The sequence below is a fragment of the Anopheles aquasalis genome, chromosome 2, assembly GCF_943734665.1.
Source record: "Anopheles aquasalis chromosome 2, idAnoAquaMG_Q_19, whole genome shotgun sequence".
In the NCBI taxonomy this organism is placed as follows: domain Eukaryota; kingdom Metazoa; phylum Arthropoda; class Insecta; order Diptera; family Culicidae; genus Anopheles; species Anopheles aquasalis.
Window position 1 is genome coordinate 6653886 of NC_064877.1, and position 23615 is coordinate 6677500.

At 49.0% G+C, this 23615-nt stretch overlaps 1 protein-coding gene across 17 annotated transcripts in view; it reads left to right on the forward strand.

Annotated features, from left to right (window-relative positions):
* Positions 1–23615, forward strand: part of LOC126571351 (basement membrane-specific heparan sulfate proteoglycan core protein) — an 88207-nt gene that overhangs the window by 55015 nt on the left and 9577 nt on the right. For 6 of the 17 annotated variants that reach the window (XM_050229766.1, XM_050229765.1, XM_050229767.1 and 3 more), the window contains 36 exons: positions 1835–1948; positions 2022–2153; positions 3931–4050; positions 4981–5097; positions 5340–5470; positions 5647–5737; positions 6202–6342; positions 7225–7357; positions 7634–7722; positions 8063–8185; positions 8588–8712; positions 8800–8902; positions 10197–10301; positions 10367–10477; positions 10652–10768; positions 10960–11079; positions 11703–11774; positions 11993–12007; positions 12472–12605; positions 12679–12772; positions 13599–13979; positions 14044–14450; positions 14518–14802; positions 14868–15950; positions 16026–17099; positions 17161–17424; positions 17493–17658; positions 18202–18378; positions 18804–18937; positions 19010–19184; positions 19281–19878; positions 19947–20209; positions 20445–20625; positions 20686–21680; positions 21784–21905; positions 22032–22197. In XM_050229766.1, coding sequence (XP_050085723.1) covers positions 1835–1948; positions 2022–2153; positions 3931–4050; positions 4981–5097; positions 5340–5470; positions 5647–5737; positions 6202–6342; positions 7225–7357; positions 7634–7722; positions 8063–8185; positions 8588–8712; positions 8800–8902; positions 10197–10301; positions 10367–10477; positions 10652–10768; positions 10960–11079; positions 11703–11774; positions 11993–12007; positions 12472–12605; positions 12679–12772; positions 13599–13979; positions 14044–14450; positions 14518–14802; positions 14868–15950; positions 16026–17099; positions 17161–17424; positions 17493–17658; positions 18202–18378; positions 18804–18937; positions 19010–19184; positions 19281–19878; positions 19947–20209; positions 20445–20625; positions 20686–21680; positions 21784–21905; positions 22032–22197 — 8658 coding nt within the window. The remainder of the gene's footprint in view (positions 1–1834; positions 1949–2021; positions 2154–3930; positions 4051–4980; positions 5098–5339; positions 5471–5646; positions 5738–6201; positions 6343–7224; positions 7358–7633; positions 7723–8062; positions 8186–8587; positions 8713–8799; positions 8903–10196; positions 10302–10366; positions 10478–10651; positions 10769–10959; positions 11080–11702; positions 11775–11992; positions 12008–12471; positions 12606–12678; positions 12773–13598; positions 13980–14043; positions 14451–14517; positions 14803–14867; positions 15951–16025; positions 17100–17160; positions 17425–17492; positions 17659–18201; positions 18379–18803; positions 18938–19009; positions 19185–19280; positions 19879–19946; positions 20210–20444; positions 20626–20685; positions 21681–21783; positions 21906–22031; positions 22198–23615) is intronic. The other 11 variants (XM_050229777.1, XM_050229783.1, XM_050229774.1 and 8 more) reach the window with 10 other exon arrangements.

A 23615-nucleotide genomic window follows, 5' to 3' on the forward strand; every position in this document is an offset into this window, starting at 1 on the left:
CGCGCAGAAGACTTGCAGATCTGTTTTCCTCGGCGGTGGATTCGCTTCTCCGAACAATACGATGCCCAGCATTCCTAACCTTCAACCTTGCGGGCTGAAGCGATGGAGCGAACTTGAAACTCGTGCTGCGACCTGGATTCACGGTGGGAAATTCGAAGAAGCATCGGTAAGGATTCTTCCCAAACTCGGACCATAGACTCTGCGCTCTCGGTGCTACGGATTCCACGATCGGGAGATGTTCCATGGAAACGTCCTGGACGACCTGGTCTGCATCCATCCTATCCAGCCAACATGGCGTCGATTGCCTGACGACGACGACAACGACGGCGACCGGTAAAAAGTTCCCAGGGAAGCAAAAAAAACAAAAAAAAAAATGCCAAAACAACTACCGGCCACCGCTGAAGCAGAAGTGGTGTCAGAAGCGCCGAACGCTTCGAGCACTCGAGTGAAGAGGACGTGGATCGATGCGTTCCCGCCGACGGACGGAGCGCCGTCGATCAAATATCAATGGCGCAATAGTGCGTTCCAGTTTCACGCCCCCGGGGGGGGGGGGGGGGAACACACGCGGAAACGATTGCACAGATCGAATTACGGCTCCCGAGCTTCCGAGTGCTTTGACCGCCGCCGCCAGTCGCAGCCAGATATGGGGTATATCCTGGGCGCGTGAAAAATGTGAAACTATTTCGAACTGGCGAGTGTGGAGGTGATGAGTTTGGCAAATTGTTTTCTTCCGAAAAAACCTGTGAAGGAACACGATGGTCGCGTAGTTAATCCTGCCAGCTGTCACCTGTCATCTTTGTTGTAATTTGCTCGATTCTACTCTCGTTCTCTAAATCTAAGGTGGCTGTGAACGTTACAATCAGTGGACATTAGGGTTTTATAGGTATTTTTTTAGATCAAATTCTATTTTACTTCCACAGAAGAAACAAATTTCTAAAGTATTTCATGTGATAGAAGACTATTTGAAATATAATGGCCTAAAAACGCTTTAGGCTAGTGGTAAAGAAACATAAATAAATTATGATTCAAGGCGAAACATAAATGAAACATACACAACGCAGCCATTCCCTACACTACACTTCTCATTCGCTCGAAGGCCAATTTGAATGCACATGATGATCTCCCTTGTTTGCAATTTCTATTCACGATGAAGAGCTTGTCTCGCCTCGGTCATCAATCGCTCTCGCATACACACGATAGGGAAGGTCGATTAGAATCAATGCTCCAATTAGCGACAATTAGCGGTTTTGTGGGCGCTGAACTTGGCCTTCGCCATCCACTGCATCAATCGACACTGCAACGTTTAAACCTGATGATGCAATTCCTCTATCAGAACCATTAGCGAGGGCTGTGGTGGAATGGACCATCAGCTACAGTTTGAAAAATTTGTTGTTCCAACACGCGACTTTGCTTCGTTCTACGTTCCTGTCCTGAATATGGCGAGGGCATAGCAAGAACATAAGCTACATAAAACCACCCCCTCCAGGTCGCTCGTTATTATTCCATGTTCATATCATAAAGAACGAGGAAATCGAGCATCGGGCGAACACATTCGCGTTCCCGTGGAATACAAATATGGGATCAACGTGTAATGCCATCTCATGATCTCGCACGCCCATAACGGAGTTGGTTGTGGGCGGTTTCCGTGGGGCTTTGCGAGAAGTGGGTCGCGATTCCAAATATCAGATTCGAGCCCCCCAAAAGCTGCTTTTGCCGTTGGCACGTGACACCGGATCGCTTTTGCAACACTCTTGATGAAGAAGTTCCGGGAAAAAACCGTTTAAAATCCGATATGTTATTCACTGTTCACCATTGACTTGTTCGTTTCTTGCAGTGTGTCGCGACGACGAGTTCACCTGTGGAGATGGCAGTTGTATACCGCTTGAGAAGCGCTGCGATCGCTACACAGACTGCCCGGATGGAGAGGATGAAACTGATAATGAATGCGGTAAGTAATCCCGGTTCCCCGGCACAAACCCGATCGAGCTAAATCTGTGAATGACTTCTTGCCATTTCTACAGTACAAGAGAGTCCTTGCGATCCGGTTTCGGAGTTTGAGTGCAATGATGGAACCTGCATTCTGGCCGAATCACGCTGCGACCGACGTGCCGATTGTGCCGAAGGCGAGGACGAAGAAAACTGTCTAACCACAGGTAAGCTCAAGCGTAACGTAGCGATGAGTTTTTTTCCGACAACACAGGTGACACCAACAGGTAAAAGACAGGTGGCTGCCGAAGTCCCTCCCTCAGGACCGGGCTAATATCACATATATTTCTCCGATTTCGCGCCAAATCAACGGTTTTCATTACTCTTTGCTAACCCTTTGCCTACACCATTGCCAACGCGCCATTTGCTGGACCTGCTGGAACCACTCGCACACGCAAACACGGACGGACATCGATCGGGATTGCTTCCAAGGAAAGGGCAGGAAAGGTTCGAGGTTCTGTCCGCTGGGGAAGTACACGTGCGGTGACCGGTCGTGCGTGTCAATACTGGGCCGCTGTGACGGCAAGGTCGACTGTCCCCGGGATACGGCCGACGAGGACGGCTGCCGTAGGTGTTCAATCCCCGTTTCCCCGTAGTCCTGACTTCCGCCCATTTTTGGTTTCCCTTCTGGGGGAGCGTTTTTAATTTTGAAATTTTCCCCTTTCGGTTTTTGATCCCTCAACTCAAAACAACTCATTTCCCTTTCCGGAATGACCACGCTATATGACGCCTCATTTGCGTCTCTGTGTCTCTCTTTCTATTCTCTTGTGTGGACGCAGCGTGCCCCAAGAACACCTGGCAGTGTGACTACGGTCAGTGCATTCCGTTGGAGCAGAAGTGCGACGGCAACATCGACTGTCCGGATGACATTTCCGACGAGCGTAGCTGTCCCAGTAAGCCCCATTTCGCCCCTCTGACCTGCCCGCGGTCTCTTGTCCCCAGTTGTCCCCAGTTGTCCCCAGTACCCAGAAGCGCGGGGAAGTGAAGAGAAGCGTAGCACAGGGATCATTACCATCATTAGCATTGCATTAACCTTTGCACGTAGCGTAGCGTATTCGCTTAACACCGTAGCCGTTGGATAGATGGGTAGAGGGGCCTGCTAGTGATGCATGTGCAGTGTGGGGTCTCTGCTTGCATGCTTGGCTTACTTTCGCATGTTGGACACCGACCCCAAAAACCACGCCGGTATCGTCCAGGTAGCGGGCGTAATCTGTAAAATGGTATAAAAATCGTAGCCGTAATTATAGGTTAGAATGGTGCAGGCCGACTTCACTGACAGAAAGGTGGACGCAGAGAAATGCGTTTCGAACGGAACGTAGCGACGATGCCATGTCCGTCCGGGATCGTTCAACGATTGACAGGAACCTCCTGCTGCTGCTGCTGCTACTGCTTCTGTTGTGTGGATGGATAACGCCATTGCGTTAGCTTTCCATCATGTCACTACATACGACTGCTTCGATTTCCATCGCGCGAAACGCGACGCATTATGCCAGCGAGCTGAGTGCCACTTGCCCGGACATGTTTGCATGACTTCGTTTTGATGAGTGTCAAACGTTCGGAGGGAGGGGGATACTTTTTTCGGCGGGCGATTTCTGGTCGGTCGGTACCGTCTGATTGATATTAATTGACTTTCGTTTCGGACTGCCCCCCCCCCCCCCCCCCCGCCCTTGGATGTCCTTATCACCCAAGGCAAGGAGTGCGTGCGAACGTTGATTAGTGTAGCGTACGCCCATCCATTGGCTACGGCTGTCTTTGGGGCTGACAGGAGATTGGAGACTCGAAAACGATACGCCATTTCCTGTCGCACCCCACCCTTTTACGTTCAAGCGCTATCGACAGCCAACTAAAGAGAGAGGGGAGAGATGACAGGAAGAGCGCATTGACGCGCAGCAACAATAGCACAGCACTAACGCATTCTACGTTAATCCTACCGGTGTATTCTAGTGACTGGAAACTGTACGTCCTATCAGTTCCAGTGCCGATCGGACCGCCGGTGTATACCGATCGAAAAGCACTGCGATCGAGCGTATGACTGTGAGGATGGGTCCGACGAGCAGGTGTGCGGTAAGTTACGGTTCCTGGTCTGGTCTTCCACCGCCGAGAATCCTTCCCTTCTGCCTTTCGTGTCAGCTTTCGACTACCTGTCCGTCTACGTGTCCTTCTTGTGGATGTCTGGGCGAGTTCTCTCTCTTACTCTATGCTCCTTTGAGCGATTGTCTGTGTTTATGTCCATGCAAATCATATTTTGCGTTTCAATGATACGTTCGTGCTGCAGGTTCATTGCGTTTCTCATTGCGTTATTAATAAAAACAAGGGTGAAATGAAATGTTATCCATTCCATTTCCAATTTCATCTCGTAATCCAGATTTGGTAGGTGAATGACTACCGAGGCATTTCCTTAAAGTTCTTCCTAAAGTTAAATCATTGGAGGGCGATGAAGCATTTATGGTGGAAGGTGCAATAATCAAGTTTGAATATTGACACATAAATTGTCCTAAAAACTTATAAAGTTGAATTAATTAACGTGACTTGTTTGACAGTACCAAAATAATTCATCAAATTGCTTGTAAATATCATTAAAAAAAACTTACCAAAGAAGATTTGTAAAAGCTTACAATGAAGTTGATAGTTCAGAGCACCCTTAACCACTACTAACTGTTTAATGTTCTATTCGATCCGAGTAACTAATCCCACAGTAATTAACCCGCACATTTTCAGCGAGCTACTAACAACCCGTGACTAACGAAATACAAAGCGTATCCCATTTGCTCCTTATCAGCACTCCTTCGGTGGCTGGACGATTACTCCGTATTAGGCCTACGTATTTGACTAATCAGCATGACGCTCGCTATTTCTTTCTTTCACCCCACCCCTCCCCGTACACTCCCTATATATACTCTGCTTGCTTGCATGCTGCCCGGCTGCATGTTGCCGTCTTCGCTACCATCATCCACCACCACCACCACCACAACCACCACTTCAAAAACCACGCAGAATGTCGACCGCATGAGTTCCGCTGCCAGAACGGCTACTGTATAGCGATGGAGGAGCACTGCGATGGCTGGCATCAGTGCAGCGATGGATCGGACGAACAGGGCTGCCCCAAACGAAGTAGGCTACACCTTAATCTTTGCGAGCAGCTTGGCGGGCGGATTGGAACGCCTACTTGGTTTCCATCTACTCCAAGCTCTAGCTCTGACGTTTTCAGGGATATTACGATTTTATTCTCTCTTCTTTTTTTGCCTTTCTTTTCTCATGAAGTCTTTTTTTTACTACATAATTTTCAATTGTTATTTTTTCGCTAATTTTCGTTGCTTTATTTCCCATTTTTTCATTTTCCGTTTCACTTAAAGCCTGCTACGAGAATGAGTTTACGTGCCGAAACGGAGACTGCGTTCCTACCGATCGAATTTGTGACGGTCATAACGATTGCGGTGATTATTCCGACGAGGAAGAGTGTGACAAAACCTGTGCACCACATGAGGTACGGAGCTGGCACTCACTCCTTTCGCTTTCTTTAGCGTTGGATATCCACGAACGGCGAAATTGGAGTTTCGACTAGTGCACGCGCAGAATGACTTGTTTTTCATTATTTTTATTGAGTTTCATTATGTTCATTCCGTTTCTTTATTTCTTTTCGTTGGACTTAACTCGGCGTAGTTTACGTGTTACGATGGAGGATGCATTCCAAAGACCATGGAATGTGACGGAAACCCCGATTGTAGGGATGGAACCGATGAGATGGCTTGTGGTGAGTAATGGAATGGCTCTGGAATCCGACCAGCTGTTAACGGGTTGAACATTATGGTTCAATCGTAACGTTTACAAGAAAAGGGGCTCATCAAATCAACTCAGCATAATTCCTGGCATCTTGCCATTATTGTCATTTTGTTATGTTGATGTACTTGTGTACCATGTCATTGAATGTATGTGTTGTTCACTGTTTGCATTTGCATTTCCCTTCTGTACATGCTCTCATTGTTAACGAATGCAAACATCGTGTGTCTCTCTATGTACGTTTAGTGAAATTCATTGTAGCATACGTAGCATATAGTTTGCTAGCAAAAAAAATGGGTGACGAGCTCATTCCCCTGAAAGTTATCCGTGAAAACCAGATCCCCTGAGTCTAAATGAGGGATGGAATTTTATTACAAAAAACCGTTACCGTCTCGATTTGATCCGCCATCACCTTTCCTATCGTCATCTTTTTCGTAGGCCGCGCCGCAAAGCCACTGTCTCGCTGTGGCCAGCATCAGTTCGAATGCAACGACGGTATATGCATTGCAGACTATAAGCGCTGCAACGGCATCGTCGACTGTCACGATGAGTCCGATGAGCCTGAGAGCTGTAGCTACGGTATAGCGTGATTTTATTTGTTTGACCGTTTCCGTCTTTCTACTTCTTGTCCTCATTCACGCACCTTCACACGGCCTAGGGTAGATGGGTCCCTTTCTTTAACCCCCGTTTTTGGAAGGAATTCTTTCACCTTTATCGTCGAAATGAAACCGGGCACACCTTTCTCCCACCCTGATAGAGGAATTTCACTAAAACTGGGTGCATGGGGTCGTCAATTTGCATGTCTGACATCGGGCGTACGACGAGAGGGAATTAGGATCTCAAATGCATCCGGCGCTAGCTCTGTACTACACGTTTTGGGTGTCTTGTAACAGTTGTAGTCCAGAGTTTTGGTACCAAGTGGTAGCTAGTTTAACTTACTTTTGTTTTAATTTATTTCGATTACGCATACCGTAATCGAAAAGTAGGCGTGGGGAACCATAACCTCACTCTTGATAGAAGGATATTGATGGATCTTTTTTTATTCAATGTAAAATGTAAAAGTATACGTCGTCACTAACACATAACAATTGGCAGATAGTAGAACCACACTCACCGACTGATAACAAGTTTTTCGAGGTTCGTCACTTGCCCTTTCGTTCAAGTCTTTTGTATTTATTGATCCAACGGTACCGGTAATGATGGGAAAAAGTGTATAATAAGTTGCTCTATTTGACCGGATCAGTAACAGAGGACAATTCCTTCCTTGTGATTGACAAATTGGAACGGAAAGTAAAATCCATTATTGGCTAATATCGGTTTGATACTCATGTAATGACACTAGTTCTAGGTGCGATCGGAGTTTGTCGAAACATTGTAAATATATTATTCACCTCTTCCTCCCCCTCCTCCACCACACCAACCCCCTTTTTTGTAACAAACACACGTAAACACCATCGGCAGAGGAATGTAATACAAGCGAGTTCGCGTGCGATGGCCAGTGCTTCGAGTTTCGGATCTATTGTAACGGTGTCCCTGATTGCAACGATGGCAAAGACGAGCAGAACTGCATCACCTGCCACGGTGATGCGTTCCAGTAAGTTCCTCGATCCCCGCACCACACCCCACCGTCACCCTTTCCATCTTTTCCTTTTCTCCTCAGTCCCCTCCTGTACCCTCGATGTATATAGTGTTGATCATTGATTTCTGTTTCTGTTGCTTTCGTTTTTTTCGGTACTGTATGCACTGTCTGTCTTCACGTACGAACTCCCTCCCTTCTCACGTGTACATAATGTTTGGCAATTGGGCCATGTTGTCCTCCTCAATGAAAATGTCCTTCCGCGGTCACTTGCCCACTTACGCACGAGTGCAGCTGCACCAGTGACCAGCAATGCGTACCACCGGAGCATCGTTGCGACGGTGTAAACCATTGCCGCGATGGAAGCGATGAGATTGGCTGTAGTAAGTGTCCCAATACATACGATTGCCTTGGTTTACGCTTTACCTCCGCGTGCGTGTGCGTGTGTATGTGTGTTCTATCCTGTTTATAAGTGTATGTATGTGTATGTATGTGAGTGTTGTTGACTAATATCTCGGTAGCGGTATTTACTGTAGGAAGGAAAGGTTGTGTTCGCAATGTTCGCTTTATTAACACCCTCGATGGCTTATGCACAACTATCAGCACGGAACAATTGGTTCCCCCCTTCCCCTCACCATCTGCTAGCTGCCCTAACACGATCGCTCGCGCCTTTGACACACAGTTTTCGCCTGTTTTACATGTTTCCACGCTCCTCCACCACAGCCAACCGCACGGATTGCCTGTCGGACCAGTGGCAGTGTAGAAATGGGGTGTGCATTAATGGCGATTTCCACTGCGACGGTAATGTGGACTGTACCGATGGTTCCGATGAGGAGAGCTGTGAAGGTAAGTGGGCGCCTCACGTTTTACTGCTGCTCGTAGGACATGACATGCTGCTGAGGCGCATGACACCTTTGGCACCGCTGGCCAGTCGTAATCGCTAGTCTTTAAACGTGTCTTAATCCGATGCTTCGCTGTCGCATTTGTCAATAACGCTTTAGTGGTTTAGACTCCACCAAGGTAATTTTTTATTGTGCGAACCAAACTTAGTCCTGTCGTTAGTGCACAGCACACATCAACGCGCCTCAAGTCGAGATCCGGAAGTGTAGCGCTCAGGTTAGGGAAAAATAAATGTGACGATGAGAAATTAAGGGACCAAGATAATCGAAGGTTGCATCATTGAGTATTTCCCGAAAGTATCTAACACCGGATAATTGTTTGATTTTCGTTTGGACGATACAAAAAAAGGAGTTGGCGTCTGTACGGATGATGAGTTCCAGTGCCGCGACGGTAGCTGCATTGAGGTCGAGAGGCGTTGCGACGGTGTAAGCGATTGCTACGATCGATCCGACGAGATCGATTGTCCGCCTGCTGTAAGTAGTAGATTTTAATGCGAGCATCTGGCTTGCCATACAAACAGATTGTCCGCTATTTTTGTCTCTTTTGTATTTCGATTGTAGCCTTGCAATCAGCTGGTGTGCCGTGATGGAACATGTTTCGACCATTCGCAGCGATGCGATCGCCGTCGCGATTGCGCCGATGGTTTCGACGAGGAAGATTGCCGTAAGTATTGTCCTTTAAGGTGTGCTGAGGTAGCGCTGTTCGAGGATAGTGTCTGGTTAAAAAGCAATCCAGTAACCACACGGACCTATCCCACACTAATTACGCTTTCTTCTCGTGATCTCTCTTTTTTCACCAAAAAAAAAAAAATTGCACGCCACTCACTTGCGCACCACTTTTGTGAACCACGTCTCTCTCTCTCTCTCTCTGTGTCTGTGTGTGTCTTCTATTGATTCAATATCTATGCTGTGACAAAAACAACCCACAAACCTCACACAACACGCTGGTACACTGGCTGCGGTTGAAAAATCAACAAATGAATTTGTAAAATAACAAATGAAACTCCTCGTTTTCCCTTCATCGTCACGCCTGCACTGCACCACTGTACTCTCACCCACTGTGCACCAATTCTCACATCTCACCACGGGCATCCGACACGGCCACAGGGTCCTGCAATGAGACCGAGTTCACCTGTCTGGATGGGCACTTTTGCATTGACATTGCGCTGCGGTGCGACAGTTTCTACGACTGCAAAGACTTCTCCGACGAGCAGAACTGTTTCGGTTAATAACCAGTAGTAGTACCAATGGCGGTTTCTTCTCATTCCTGCCCTCCTATCTGTTGTGCCTGTGTTTTCCGTTTTGATAGAATGCTACATGCATGCTCGAAGTATGGTTTAAGATTTCCTAATTGATGCTCCGAAATACCCGCAGAAATCATAGAAACGGGATGGCTTTCCATGTTCTTTAGTTACCTTAATGAATGTCCTTTTGCATTGTGCACAACAGCTTATGCCTAATCGGTTTTGAAATCGTAGAAAAAGGGAGAACAATTGGCTTTTTTCCCCTTCTTTTGAATGACGTAGAAAGGATTTTAGTTTACTAAGAACATAAATTAAAAATCTCTCATTCGTTTAAACATTTCTTAATTGTGCATTGTGTTGTTAAGTTTTTAAAATGGTGCAAGTACCGTTATATTTTACGTTCTCTCATACTTTCAACGATGTTTATGGCATTGATTGATGTTTCACTTGAAATAGCTATTTTTGGAATTCATTTGGAATTTGTTTTCCTTCTTTTATGGTTCCTCTGCATCACTTTTCGTCTGATCTTCGGTCTCCGTTGGTTTGATTTTCTCTATTGTTACATTCTTTTTTGGAAATCGATTCGTTTTGATTTGTTTAGTGTATATGTTTATTACTTTTTTATAAATCCTTTCGTAACGTTTCCGTCCGTCTGTTAGACTTGTTTAGAATGTTGCCAGGTCCACTAAACGACAATCGATCGATTCTTTACAGCCTGCCAGAGCAACGAGTTCACGTGCGGCGATGGTCAGTGCATCTCTAACCAGCAGGTTTGCGACAGACGTCCAGACTGTCGCGATGGTTCCGACGAGCGCAATTGTAGGTATTGGCCGAACGGACCCTTGAACCCATTCTGAACCTTTTTCCTCCCTTCCTCTCGATAGGTTCCTGTGCACGAAATCAGTTCCGCTGCAACAGTGGTCAATGTATCGCGGATGGCCGTCGTTGTGATCAACGTATTGACTGTCCCGATGGTTCCGATGAGGCCGGTTGCAGTAAGTATTGTCTTCGAGAGCCCCATCGATTGTACCAGCCCCGACAACCAATTTCGCTCGATCATTCATTCATCCATTCTTTCGTTTGTTCCATTTCATGTTTTTACTTTCGTTTCGCGCATGTTAACATTCCAACCAAACTCCCGTCCTCATTTGGTCACTGTGCCATCATAGGACCTGTTGGGTGCAGACCCAACGAATGGAGATGCCACAGTGGCCATTGCATCCGACTCGAGCAGCGATGCGATCGGCGGCCCGATTGCCCCGATCGTAGTGATGAGACCGATTGTTGTAAGTTTTTGTTTTGCTTCTCTTGTGTTTCTTTCCGTTGCCGTTGCTGTCATTCTTTGTTTCTGTATCTACACTTTCTACCTATCTACACGTTCTGTTCTGGCCTTGACATGATCCCGATGGCATTCGGATGTCCTTTGTCTCAAATGTACAAAAATCCTTACCTCGGTCACGGCACGTTCGTTCTTCAGTCAGTTGCGGTCCAAATATGTTCCGCTGTGAGAATGGACCTTGCATAAACTCTGCATTAAAGTGTAACGGAAGAGTAGACTGTCCCTTCGATACTAGTGATGAGCTTGACTGTCCTCCGTGTAAGTTTTTGACACCAATCCTGTCGCAGTAAGCTGGAGTTCTCTACTAAAAGATTGACCAGCTTCGGATTGGGCGTTGAACAAGTTTTCAGCTTCGCGATAATCGTCTAATTGAAGTAGAACCGTTAAACACTAACATTAATACAAATGAATTGGATCCAACATTAATTCGCATCTTTAAAATGGAAAAGAGCTGCATTCGACGATGGGCATGCTTGAATCAAATTTGACACAAACAAACGAGAGTGCTGGGAACGATTTAATAATAAAGTAAAATAATATCTTGACCTCGTTCGATTGATAACAACCTAAACACGCCAATGGTATCCACCATTATTATTGATAAGATTTTGTGGTGTGCTAGCGTTATCCTCCTCTCAGCTCTCCTCCTCTCAACAGTGCAACATCGACATCTACGCCAAAAATTCACACTAAACATCTAAGCGAATTGGTTTTTGACCTGACCTGACCTGAGTGGTGTGTGGAGTTGACTAATGTCACCAAGCGTTGCTTCCGAGCCACGATTGTTAACTCCAAACGTGATTTTCCCCGGGGGTGTCAGATTGCATCTAATCCGTTTTTTTTTTCGTCCGTCTTTCCATGCCTTGTTCCAACCAATCCAGACGTACCGCCGTCAGTGGAGCTGCAGGGTCTCAACCTGAGGACCGTTCCCGAAGATCAGACCATTAAAGATGGTAAGTATGGAGAGTGACAAAGGTGAAGGACCCCCCTTGGTTGCTGTGCCTTTGATCTTACTTTGATCTGAAGCGTGGTGAAGCGTGTACTGCTGCTGTTTGCTGCTATGCCCTCCCTATCTCTATCTTTACACAAACCTTTTGCGCTCTGCCCTAACGCCAATCTTCTTACCCCTTTCTTATACGCTTTTCTAATCACTTGTGCTTGCATTGTAAAGTGAATATTGACGAGGGTAAGTACCGAGCAGAATGGCTCGTCTTTAAAGGTGCATGCCTCTCCTTTCTGCACGATCTGCACGACCTTCTCCGTCTCCCACGATCGTCCATTCGGACCTGTTGTGATCACTGAAGAGTGAACAGAATTTCCTACTTACACCTTCTGCTATCACAAAATACTAATATCGAAAACGCTTCCTAAATTCATCTAACATGATTTAAAAAATATCGATTCCTTCTCCAACTAACAACTGTAGAAAACCATAAATGGTTTCCATACAATGTTCCCGTATATTCTGCCTTCTTCACATAAAATTACCTCTTTAGCGATCACCCGTAGTACACCAATTGGACTACGATACATTTCCGTACATAGAACGAGTTCATCGTGAATTCACTTCATCTCTCGCCTGGCGGGAGAATAATTTGCTTTCCAAGACAAAGCGACTCATTTCAACTCTGTTCGTGCACCATCTTTCAGGCAACGAGGTCGTCTTCCAGTGTCGTGACGAGGGGCCGGCACACGCCAAGGTCAGGTGGATTCGTGGCCGCGGACTGCCATTGCCACCGGGTACGCGCGATATTAATGGACGTCTAGAAATCCCGAACATTCGGGTAAGTGCGAATCATAATCGAACAAACGCAAAAAAAAAGTTTCAATCATTTAAATGACGATCGGTTTCCCCAGGTGGATCATAGCGGAACGTACGTGTGCGAAGCGGTCGGATACTCGAAATCAACGCCCGGTAGTAGCAAGGAGGTTACCCTACAGGTAACAAGATGTAAGTAATCTGGACGCTACTTGATGGTATCGAATTCCAACAAGTACTAGGCTAGAACTTGAATGTCCTTTTACGTATTCCACTCTGTGCCGCTATCATTCGGATCGGGGATGTGGGTACCAAAGCGTGGAACATTAAGTACCTTAATCTACAGAACAATGCGTTAAAGTACGGTACGGTACCACACATAGGCTACACATTCTACGGACCAGGTAAACCCCATCAAGGGCCATTGTTTTGCCATTCTCGTAGAAATACGTTTCGCTCTTTAAATTGTTCTCGCCCATTCACCCATTTTTTATGCTTTCGATGATGGAATTGTGTTTACATTTCTGACGATCCACGATGGTTAGTAATGTCCCTACGATAATCTAGAGCCAGGGGTGTCTCAAACTCGCGACCCGCGGCCACGTCCCGCCACGCGGTGTATGTGTATGTTGGGTTTGGTCCTTAATTCTATGTTTTATGTAATTTTATTTTATGCTTATTTTGGAATAGAAAATTCCTGGGTTATTTAGCAATTTCAATCTCTATTATAAACCCTTGAATATATGAAAAATTGGTAAAAAATTTACTGGCTACCAGGCGCCTCCATTTCGAAAGGCGCCTCCATCGTCGTGTTTCGGCAACCGAGCTACATCATTTCGTTTTCACGGCGCGGCGACCAGTTTTGGCTTCGCTCTGGTCATGATCGCGAGCACTGATTGTTACTTTCTTCTGCTGCCCGCCAGCTAATACGAGTTTGAGACCCCCGATCTAGAGCATCTTGCGAGCGCAGTGCTTAGAGAGTCCACCTCGACTAATGTCTGTCCGTTTGCTTCCACAGCATCTCACGAACGGCCACCATCAGCGTGTGCCGTCGACGAGGCAACCTGTTCGAACGGAGCGTGCATCCGGAAGTCACAGATCTGCGACGGTAACAGCGACTGTGACGATGGTTCGGACGAGACGAGCTGTAGCGTGTACCACAAGTGTGAACCGAACCAGTTCAAGTGTGCCAACCGTAAGTGCATCCTGAAGACGTGGCTCTGTGACGGTGAACAGGACTGTGGTGATGGTTCGGATGAAGAGAACTGCGCTACACTGCCACCAAACTCCCCGTGCCGATACGACGAGTTCCAGTGCCGTAATGGTCAGTGCGTTCCAAAGTCTTTCCAGTGCGATACGCACCCCGATTGCTTCGATAAATCCGACGAAGTTGGTTGCAGTAAGTCAAACGTTACTGTGATCTCGTGTTCATGTCACTAACAAAAATCTTATCCTTCACGCAGTGGCTCCGAATGTTATTCAACCACCGCCCCCATCGCTAACGATCCAGTCCGGTGGTGTGCTGAATATCACCTGCCGTGCTACCGCCGTTCCGGTGCCACTGATTGTATGGCGTTTGAACTGGGGCCATGTGCCGGAAAAGTGTATCTCGACGAGCGAGAACGGATTCGGACGGTTGGTGTGCGGTGACATGCAGCCCATCGATGCCGGTGCGTACTCGTGTGAGATCATCAACTCGATGGGAACACACTTTGTGTCACCGGATACGATCGTCACCGTGATCAGTGCGGGGCATGTCTGTCAGCAGGGATACTTTAACAGCAAGGCGCGCAATCCGAGCGATTGCATCAACTGTTTCTGCTTCGGTGTAGCGACCACTTGCAGCAGTGCCGATCTGTACACGTACGCGGTAAGTATTGTCGACGCTTCGGACAATCTGGACGTCTCTTAACCTCGCACACTGTTTGTTTTTGTAGCTGAAGCCACCGGTATCCTCACTGACGGTGGTCGGTGTTGAGGGACCGTGGTTAGGACGCCGAGAGCTTGTAATCGGAGAGTTTGAGAACCACAATCTGACGGCCCAGCGCCATGGTGTGCAACTGAGACTGACCAATCTGGTGCCTGGACGGCGTACTCCGTACTACTCGCTACCGGAGGAGTACAAGGGCAATCAGTTGAAATCTTATGGTGGTTCCATTCGCTACGATGTCGAGTACGATGGTAACGGCCGTCCGATCAACGCTCCGGATGTTATCCTCAAGGTTAGTCCCTGTCAGACTGATTAAAGATCAGACTTTATCCTGCTTTTCTCTTCTTCTCCCAACAGGGCAACGGTGTGACACTGTTCTATACGCACAGCGAAACGTTCTATCCGGACATCAAGAACCACGTGTCGGTTAGTTTGCTGCCCGGGCACTGGATGAAAGAGGATCGCTCGGTGGCAAGCCGTGGTGATATCATGATGCTGCTGGCCAACATCGAAAGCATCCTCATCCGCATGCAGTACGTCGATGAAGTCGAACGGAACATTGAGCTGGTTAACATTATGATGGATTCGGCGGCGGTCAACGATCGTGGTCTCGGTAGCGCTTCCCTCGTCGAGGAGTGCCGCTGCCCTCCGGGTTACCGTGGGCTGTCGTGCGAGAGCTGTGAAGCCGGTTACGTAAGGCAGAGCAGTGGCCCCTGGTTGGGACGCTGTGTGCCACGGTTGGAAGAGTGTCGCCCTGGGTACTACGGTGATCCGAACCGGGGTATCCCATGTCAACCCTGCCCCTGTCCGGTTGCGGGTGAAAAGTCACGCGCACGATCCTGCTATCTGGATTCCCGTGACAACGTGGTGTGCCGCTGTGACCGTGGATATGCTGGTGAGCGGTGCATGGAGTGCGATGTTGGATACGTCGGAAATCCACTCGGTGAAGGATGCTTCGAACGGCCCGTCTCCAACTGTAACTCGTACGGTACGGAGCGTATCCTGGGTGATGGCCGTTGCTACTGTAAACCGGATGTCGAGGGACAGTACTGTGATCGCTGTTCGGCACAACATTTCTACCTGCACGATAAGGGCTGCATCCAGTGTTTCTGTATGGGTGTATCGAACCAGTGTAGCAGCACGACGCTGACCCGGGACTCGATCCAGGCATCGTTTGCCGATGGTCGCTCGGCCTTCTCGCTCATCTCGGACTACACCAACCCGTCGGTCGTGGCGAACAGTTTGCCGATTGCGAACCGTGAAATCGTTTACCGAAACTTTGGTGCCAGCGATGAAACGTTCTACTGGCGACTGCCGACACAGTTCTTGGGCAACAAGCTGACTTCGTTCGGTGGAGTGCTGAACTACACGATCCGCTACACGCCTCACTCGTCCGGTGGTGTGTCACGGAATAACTCACCGGATGTGGTGCTACATAGCGTAAGTGAACACGCAACTGGACACTGGACTGGGAGTTTCACCTTTTTCCCTCTACTCTACTTCTCCCCCTCACAGGGTAACAAAATCAAGCTCCATCACTACCGGACCAACAATGCAATCTCGTCCGTCGGTTCAAGTACCAACTCGGTGCCGATCCTGGAAGACTTCTGGCAAAACTACGAGGACGGCAACACGGTAAACAGGGAGTACCTGCTGATGGCACTAGCGAACGTTAGTGATATCTTCATCAAGGCGACGTACAACACCGTCTCGAATGAGGCCGCCCTGTCGCACGTCAGTCTGGACATTGCACGCGATCACCCGTACGGTGGTGGTGGTGCCCGGGCTTGGCCCGTCGAACAGTGCCAGTGTCCGGAGGGTCACATCGGGCTGTCGTGTGAGGATTGTGCTCCGGGGTACTACAAGGGTCCGGACGGTCTGTACCTTGGGCTGTGCGAACGATGCCAGTGTAATGGACACTCGGACGAGTGTGACTCCCAGACGGGTGCTTGCCTTCGTTGCCGTGACAATACGTACGGCCCGAACTGTGAGTTCTGTTTACCTGGATTCGCCGGTAACGCAACCGGTGGATCGCCATACGATTGTACGGAAATTGGTGCGGGTTCTTCGATCGATTGTACGCGAGATTGCGATGTGCGCGGATTCACCGGACGCTGCGAGAACAATCGGTGCGAGTGTAAACAGTTGGTGGAGGGCACCAGGTGTGACCAGTGCCGGCAGGGATCGTTTGGGCTGAGTACGCGCCATGAGACCGGTTGTTTGGAGTGTTTCTGTTCGGGTGTGACGAAGTCGTGCGGTAGCTCGAACCTGTACCGCGAGGAGTTGCCGGTGTTGGTCGATGAGTTTGACAACACGATCAGTCTGGCGAACCGTGATGGGCAGGTGTTGGTGCGGGATAACTTTAACATCAATCCGGGCATCAACGAGATTAGCTACACGTTCCGGGATCGTGAGACGTACTATTGGAATCTACCGAGTCAGGTGCTTGGAAGCCAGATACTGTCGTACGGCGCTAATCTGACGGTTACGCAGCAGGTTGACGGTGGTCGACCGTTGACGGATCAGGATATCATTCTGATAGGCAATGGGTTGAAGTTGGTGTGGTCCCGTGACCACTACGACGATGGGGTGAGTTGAGGAGAGCCCCTGTGAGGAGTGTCCATCACTAATCTATTATGCTTCTCCACAGACCTACAGCGTACCGCTGCTTGAGCCATACTGGACGGTTATTAGCCGCCGTTCGTCGTACCCGGCCTCTAGGAGTGATCTGCTGACCGTGCTCGCTAACCTGGACCACATTCTGATCCGGGCTACGACCCGCGAATCGACGCGCACCTCGAGATTAAGCGATATTGTGCTCGGAACCGCTGTGAGCACGCGCAACTACAACGGGCTGGCCGAGGAGGTTGAGATGTGCCGCTGTCCACAGGGCTATCGTGGCACCAGCTGCGAGGTACGATCTTAGTGTGAGCTTCCCATTCTGTGTACGGTTTTGACTCAACTTGATGCTCTTTTCCGTAGCTCTGTGAGGATCTGTACTATCGAGACCATTACGATCGTCGAGCCGGCCTGCTGGGATCGTGCAAGCGATGCCCATGCGAGAACGCTGACTCCTGTCAGATGACTGGACGTGGTGAGGTGGTGTGCAACTGTCGCGAAGGATACACCGGTGACAACTGCGATAATCGTAAGTATTCCGCTGCTGCTTCGAAGTCGCCGATCCATACGCTCTGAGCAGACGGTGCTCGATTTTTCTTAACGTTTTCTTTTGCACACGCCTTCACACTGGTACCGGGACACCGGGGCGTGTTCCTCGGGTTTCTTTTAAAAATCTTTTCCCCCCATTTCACATGCACCCCGTACTCTCACTCGCAATTGCACTCACTGGAAATGGCGGATGCCACCACGCTAGACACCGGTGGTGGTTTCGGTTAACAACGGCATGGAATTAATGATACTGCTTTTTCGAACCATTGTTTTGCATTTCCATTTACTATAACCCTTTTCTGCAAGCACGTACACATTGAACCAGTCTATGAATTTCACTCAGAAAGTGGCGCTCAGGCACTGAATTGAGCGGTAAGACGTAGGGTGTAACATATTTATGAACTTTTTCTCTCTCGCGCGCGTGCATTGAAGTCTTTCGATTGTACACTGATAACAGCAAATAACACACAGGCACACAGACACTCATACTCACTTGCACGCATCATCAACCCACCCAAAACAGGACTTCGCGCGGCTCCGGTCAGAGTCAGCACTAGTGCCACTCCTATTAAGCTGCGATGCTCGCAAAAAATGGCGCTGGCCGGCAGTGAAACAAGCGAGCACTACGAGCAGCATCATAAGTGCGATAACGGGGGCCTCGAAGTCGCCCTGATATACAAGAACAAGCGTTCGCATACAGGTGTGCTTGTCGGTGGTTTTTTGCTACTTCAATATGTTGCTCCTCTAGTCCGCTTTCACTAGACTTTGTAGAGAGTTACGCATCGCTCCCTAAATGCTTTACTTATAACTCGATAACGAGCTGAGCTAGACTCGAGCCAGTGGTAGAGCCGATCTCCCGACTAACCACATGTCGTCTTCTGTGTAGAATCTACTCTCTCCTGGTAGCGTCCCTAGACCCTAGAGTCTGCTAAAAATGTAGGCAAATCATAGATCATAATCCGGTAACTAACCAGAACATATCACTCGTAGTCAGCAGACTAATCATCGTCATCTAACACATCAACACACGATCCAGCGGCAACAGCTGCGCCTTCGTCCTGTTCGCTCCGCTAATTCTAATCGGTTCTCATTGCCACATCTTTCCGTCTGTCTCACTATCCAAAGGAATCGATACTCGACCGCCGGTAACACCAGCGAATCCCGTGATTGAGGTAACCATCAACGTTCCCTCGATTAAGATCGTCGAAGTAGGCGACGAATTCCGTGCCGACTGTCAGGCGCGTCATCTCGTCTCGAATGTAAGTAACCAAGCAAACAATGGGCAAAAAAGGGAGCATATATTAAAAAAGGACCACTTGGCCGTATTCCAGCGTCCGCTTGAGGTGGTGTGGAACCGGGAGAATGGCCGTATGCCAGATCGCGCCTACACGGATCGTGGTTCGCTCATCATTACCAACATTCAGATCACGGACGGTGGATCGTACGTGTGCCGTGCTGGCAGTGGACCGGAGGTGGTCTACAAACAGGTCACTATTACCGTCAGTGGTAAGTGTTTTTTTTTCTTTTTAATACTACGATGAGCTTGAAGCACTCGACTGTTCGCTGAGTTACTGACATTACTGTGCTCCGTTTCCCACTCAGAACAAGTGCCAGCATCCCCGAATGTGACCCTGTCGTCCAACTTTGTCGATGAGGAAGAGTATCAGCGAGCGGAGATCCGGTGCACCGCTTCCGGCTACCCAACACCGTACATCATCTGGGAGCGCGTCGATAAACCGATGCCCTACAACATCAACCTGAACGATCAAGGCTTGCTGCGATTCAACTCGCTTCGGCTGCAAGATGCTGGCACCTATCGGTGTCTCGCTCGCAACGATGTCGGTGAATCCGATGCTATGCTCACGGTGTACGTCCGACCGGCCGGTGGTCCGATACTGCCTCCACCAGTCGACATCGACGAACGTGTCGAAATTATGCCGAGCAGCTTCGATGGTCAACCAGGTGCTCAGATTCGACTCGTCTGCCAGTGCTCACCGTCCGCACGAGTGACCTGGGCCAAGCAAGGCGAACAGCGTTTGCCAGTGAACGCGAACGTACGCAACGAGATCCTGATCATCGAACATGCGTCGCAGGAGAACACGGGTCGGTACATCTGTACCGCACAATTCCCAACCGGACGCGTCAAGGTGTCGACGGTTGATGTAGTGATCAACGAGGATACCCCGCCGCAACCAAACAGGTACCCAAGCCCGGGGCGCCAGCGAAACCACAACAATCCGGAACTAATCTGCTGCTCTCTGATTACAGAATCGCTCCACGAGTGAGTCCACTGAACAAAAGCTACATGCTGGTACAGGGTACGGACTTTTCGTTGCCCTGTGAAGCCACCGGCACTCCGTTCCCGACGATCAAGTGGACGCTGAGTGGGAAACCGTTCGAGAGTAACGTGCAGCAGAGCAGCAACGTTCTGCGGATCTTTAACGCCCAGCCGAGCAACGGTGGTGTGTACATCTGTGTGGCCAACAATGAGGAGGGCATGGACCGTGCCTACACCGTCATCGAGATTGATCGTAAGTATTGTGAGATGCGATGAATATTGTGAGATGAGGTGACCAATTTTTAACGATGATTCTCTATTGTTACACTCAATTGCAAGCTCTCGAAGCGATTACCGGTAAATGATGTAGTGTTTTGTGGATTATTATTGCTGTATTAGCTTAATGGAAGCTTCCGTTACAGTAGAAAATGACCGAATGATTCTGATTCTACGTGTACTAACGTATCTCCTCAATCTCTTCTTTGTAGGCCGCGAAAGACCCGTCCTGGAGCTGTACCCCAGTGAACCGCAGACGATCAAGGTCGGTGAATCGGTGCGCTTGAGCTGCCGCGCTTCGGCCGGTGTACCGTATCCTACGATAACCTGGGTCCGAAAGGATCGCAAACCTCTGTCCACTCGGTTCACCAACGATGCTGAAGGTGTGATAACGTGAGTAGAATCAGCACACTGCCCCTGCGAGAAGCACACTAACACGCGCTTCATTTACAGGCTCCGTGAAGCGACACTGGAGGACGCCGGTGAGTACGAGTGCCGAGCGGAGAACATTGCCGGAACCGCTGCCCTAGCTAACACGATCGAAGTGCTGCAACCACCGATGATAACGCTGGTACCGTACGAAAACCACAAGATCACCGAGAACGACGATTTCACAATCTACTGCTCGGCCACCGGTAAACCGGCCCCAACGCTCACCCTAACGCCACCCCGTGGTATCTCCCGTTCGGCGTACCAATCGCCAGTCGAGGGACTGCGCGAAGTAACACTGCAGCTGTACCGTGCCGAGCTGAACGATGCTGGCACGTACGAGTGTAGGGCAGTCAATGCGGCCGGTGAAGACTCCCAGTATCTGACACTGCAGGTCGATCCGAAGCGCGGTGACATCGGTCCCAGCGGTGACGATGACAGGCCGGCAGTGACGGAACGTCCACGACCGTACCCACCGCCACCACCGGGGCGTCAGGATGAACCCGTGTTCAAGTACTACACGGCCGTCCTTGGTGATCAGATAACGCTGACGTGTACCGAGGAGCAGCAAACCGTGCTGACGGAGTGGCGTCGCTCGGATGGAAGCCCTCTGCCCTACGGTTCGCGATTGCGTGGCGGAAATCTAACGATCGAGAACGCGGGCCGCGATATGGCCGGACTGTACGATTGTATCGTGCGCGGACTCACGGCGCAACCGATCACGCTGGTGCGCATCCAGGTGGAGGTGATAGCACCGCTCAAGATCAGCTTTAGCCCACCGATGCCGATGACGGTGCTACCGGGTGATCAGGTCAGCATCTACTGCAACGTCACGGGCGAAGAACCGATCTCGTCGTACTGGCACGGTGCCAACAACCGTAGCCTGCCATCCACCGTACACGTGTACGGCAACTATCTGCGGTTCTACAGCATCCGGGTGGAGGACGCCGGGCGCTACTACTGTACAGCCCGCAACGCCTACGGAAACACTACCAGAACGGCCGAAGTGATCGTTAACCGTAAGAAAGCCTCCGGTGGGGGGAGGAAGGAATAGATCTCTCTTTCCTTTCTGTCTGTATTTGTCTATCGCTCACACTCTTATCGTCTTGTGCGATTCCACAGGAAACGAGATGGTACCAAATCAACCTGAGTATGGCAAGCGCTACTACGAAGTGACTCGTGGCTCGACGATCCGATTGGATTGTCAGCTACCATCGAGGCAACCAGCTTTCTTGAACGTTCAAGTGAGTAGTGATCCCTGGAGCCAGCTTTACATATGAGCCCACGGATTTATATCGGAACCGTGCGAGGATCACTGCTTGCGCTTGGTTTTATCATTTTTTTCTCTTTCTTCTACCTACAACCCACAGTACCAGTGGGTCCGCCGGGAAGGAGGTCTACCAGCGAGATCGAGAATCAATGGTAAAACGCTGGAACTCGAGAACGTCACACCGGACGATGCCGGTCACTACGAGTGCATCATGTACTACCCGAACAAAACGATAGTGTACGATACCGTCGAGCTGGCGATCAGTCGTAAGTAGTCTCAGTCCCACACTCACACAAACACACACCCACGCACACATATATACATTGAAATGCAAACTCTGCAAAGTCTGCAGCAGGCCCGCAAACGAACAAGCAAACAATCAACTACAACAACACGCGGGTCAGAAACGCGCCCCTGATACGATGCTATAGAACTAGGTGGTGGGTGCATTAATCTTTAAACGAACCCAATAGCGCTCATGTCTAGCATACCGATACCAATTGACCACACAGTACCTACTGCTGCCTTACTAGCTTCAATTTTGACGATCCAGTGATTTTTTTTGTTTTGTTGTCATGGCCCACTTTGGTCGTATTCGAGTCTATTTAAAAATTGACCCTCAATTAAGTGTCTAGTTACCATTGCCAAAAAAAAAGAAAAAGGTGTCAGTCCTGCCCATTTGTTCTCCCTCCCCGATGGACTTCAATTGGCCACGATTACGGCCCACTCGTTTGCCAACTGTAGAATTATCCATTGTAGCAGTAGCCGTAATGGAAGTGGTAGTATTAATAGTAGTTGGTAGTAATGTTAGCAAAATCGCACCAATTTCGGTAATGGTACCAGTAGCGGTAGTACACTACACTTCTAACTTCCAACCTCAAGGACGCTTCGCCGTTAATAAGCCCGACAAAAAAAACAGTTGTAGCTAGCTGTCAAATCCTTACCTTTGTGTTAGCACGCTGGATATCATTCTCCCAAAACCCAAGGATGTTCCCGTTTGTTAAAGAACTAAGCCGAAGTGTATATAAGGAGAAGTAGAGAGAGAGAGAGAGAGAGAGAGAGAGATTCGTCCGGAGTTCGCATTTAGGGCTTTCATGATCGCATCAAGTCGTACAGGGATAAAAATGCAGGGTTACCGAAACGTTCTATGCACAGGAGACAGCTCTCAGCTGTTTGTGAAAGGATCCGTCCGTAAGATCAAAACCAAGTAAATCGAAACTGCCTCAAAAAATCTATAAAACGTACAACTGCCACAGGCACAGACACGCAGACGCAAGCACAATCCACTCGATCGTGTTTTGCTGTTGCTCATCGTGAGCGATAGGTTAGGGATGATGCTCCGCGCAAACATACATTACATATACTACATCAGTACAGTCGTCGCGTATATCACCAGTGGCTAACACAGCCTAGTGTTGTTGTTTGTGCATGCTAGTGTATACAGGATGCGAGTACCACGATCATCGTCCTAGTAGGCAACGGATACGGCTGCCTGCTGGAGCACAGAGTGATCCTCGAGAGCGAAGAGTGCGACCATCATTGCATCTTGCGCACCCTCCCGAGCCCGTGCTCTGCTGAGCTAGCAGCTAGCTAGTGAGCTGTCTGTCTTGCATCATCAACATCATCATCATGCTATCGTAACTAGTAGTAAAACTTACCCTCATGCACTATATCTCCGTAAACA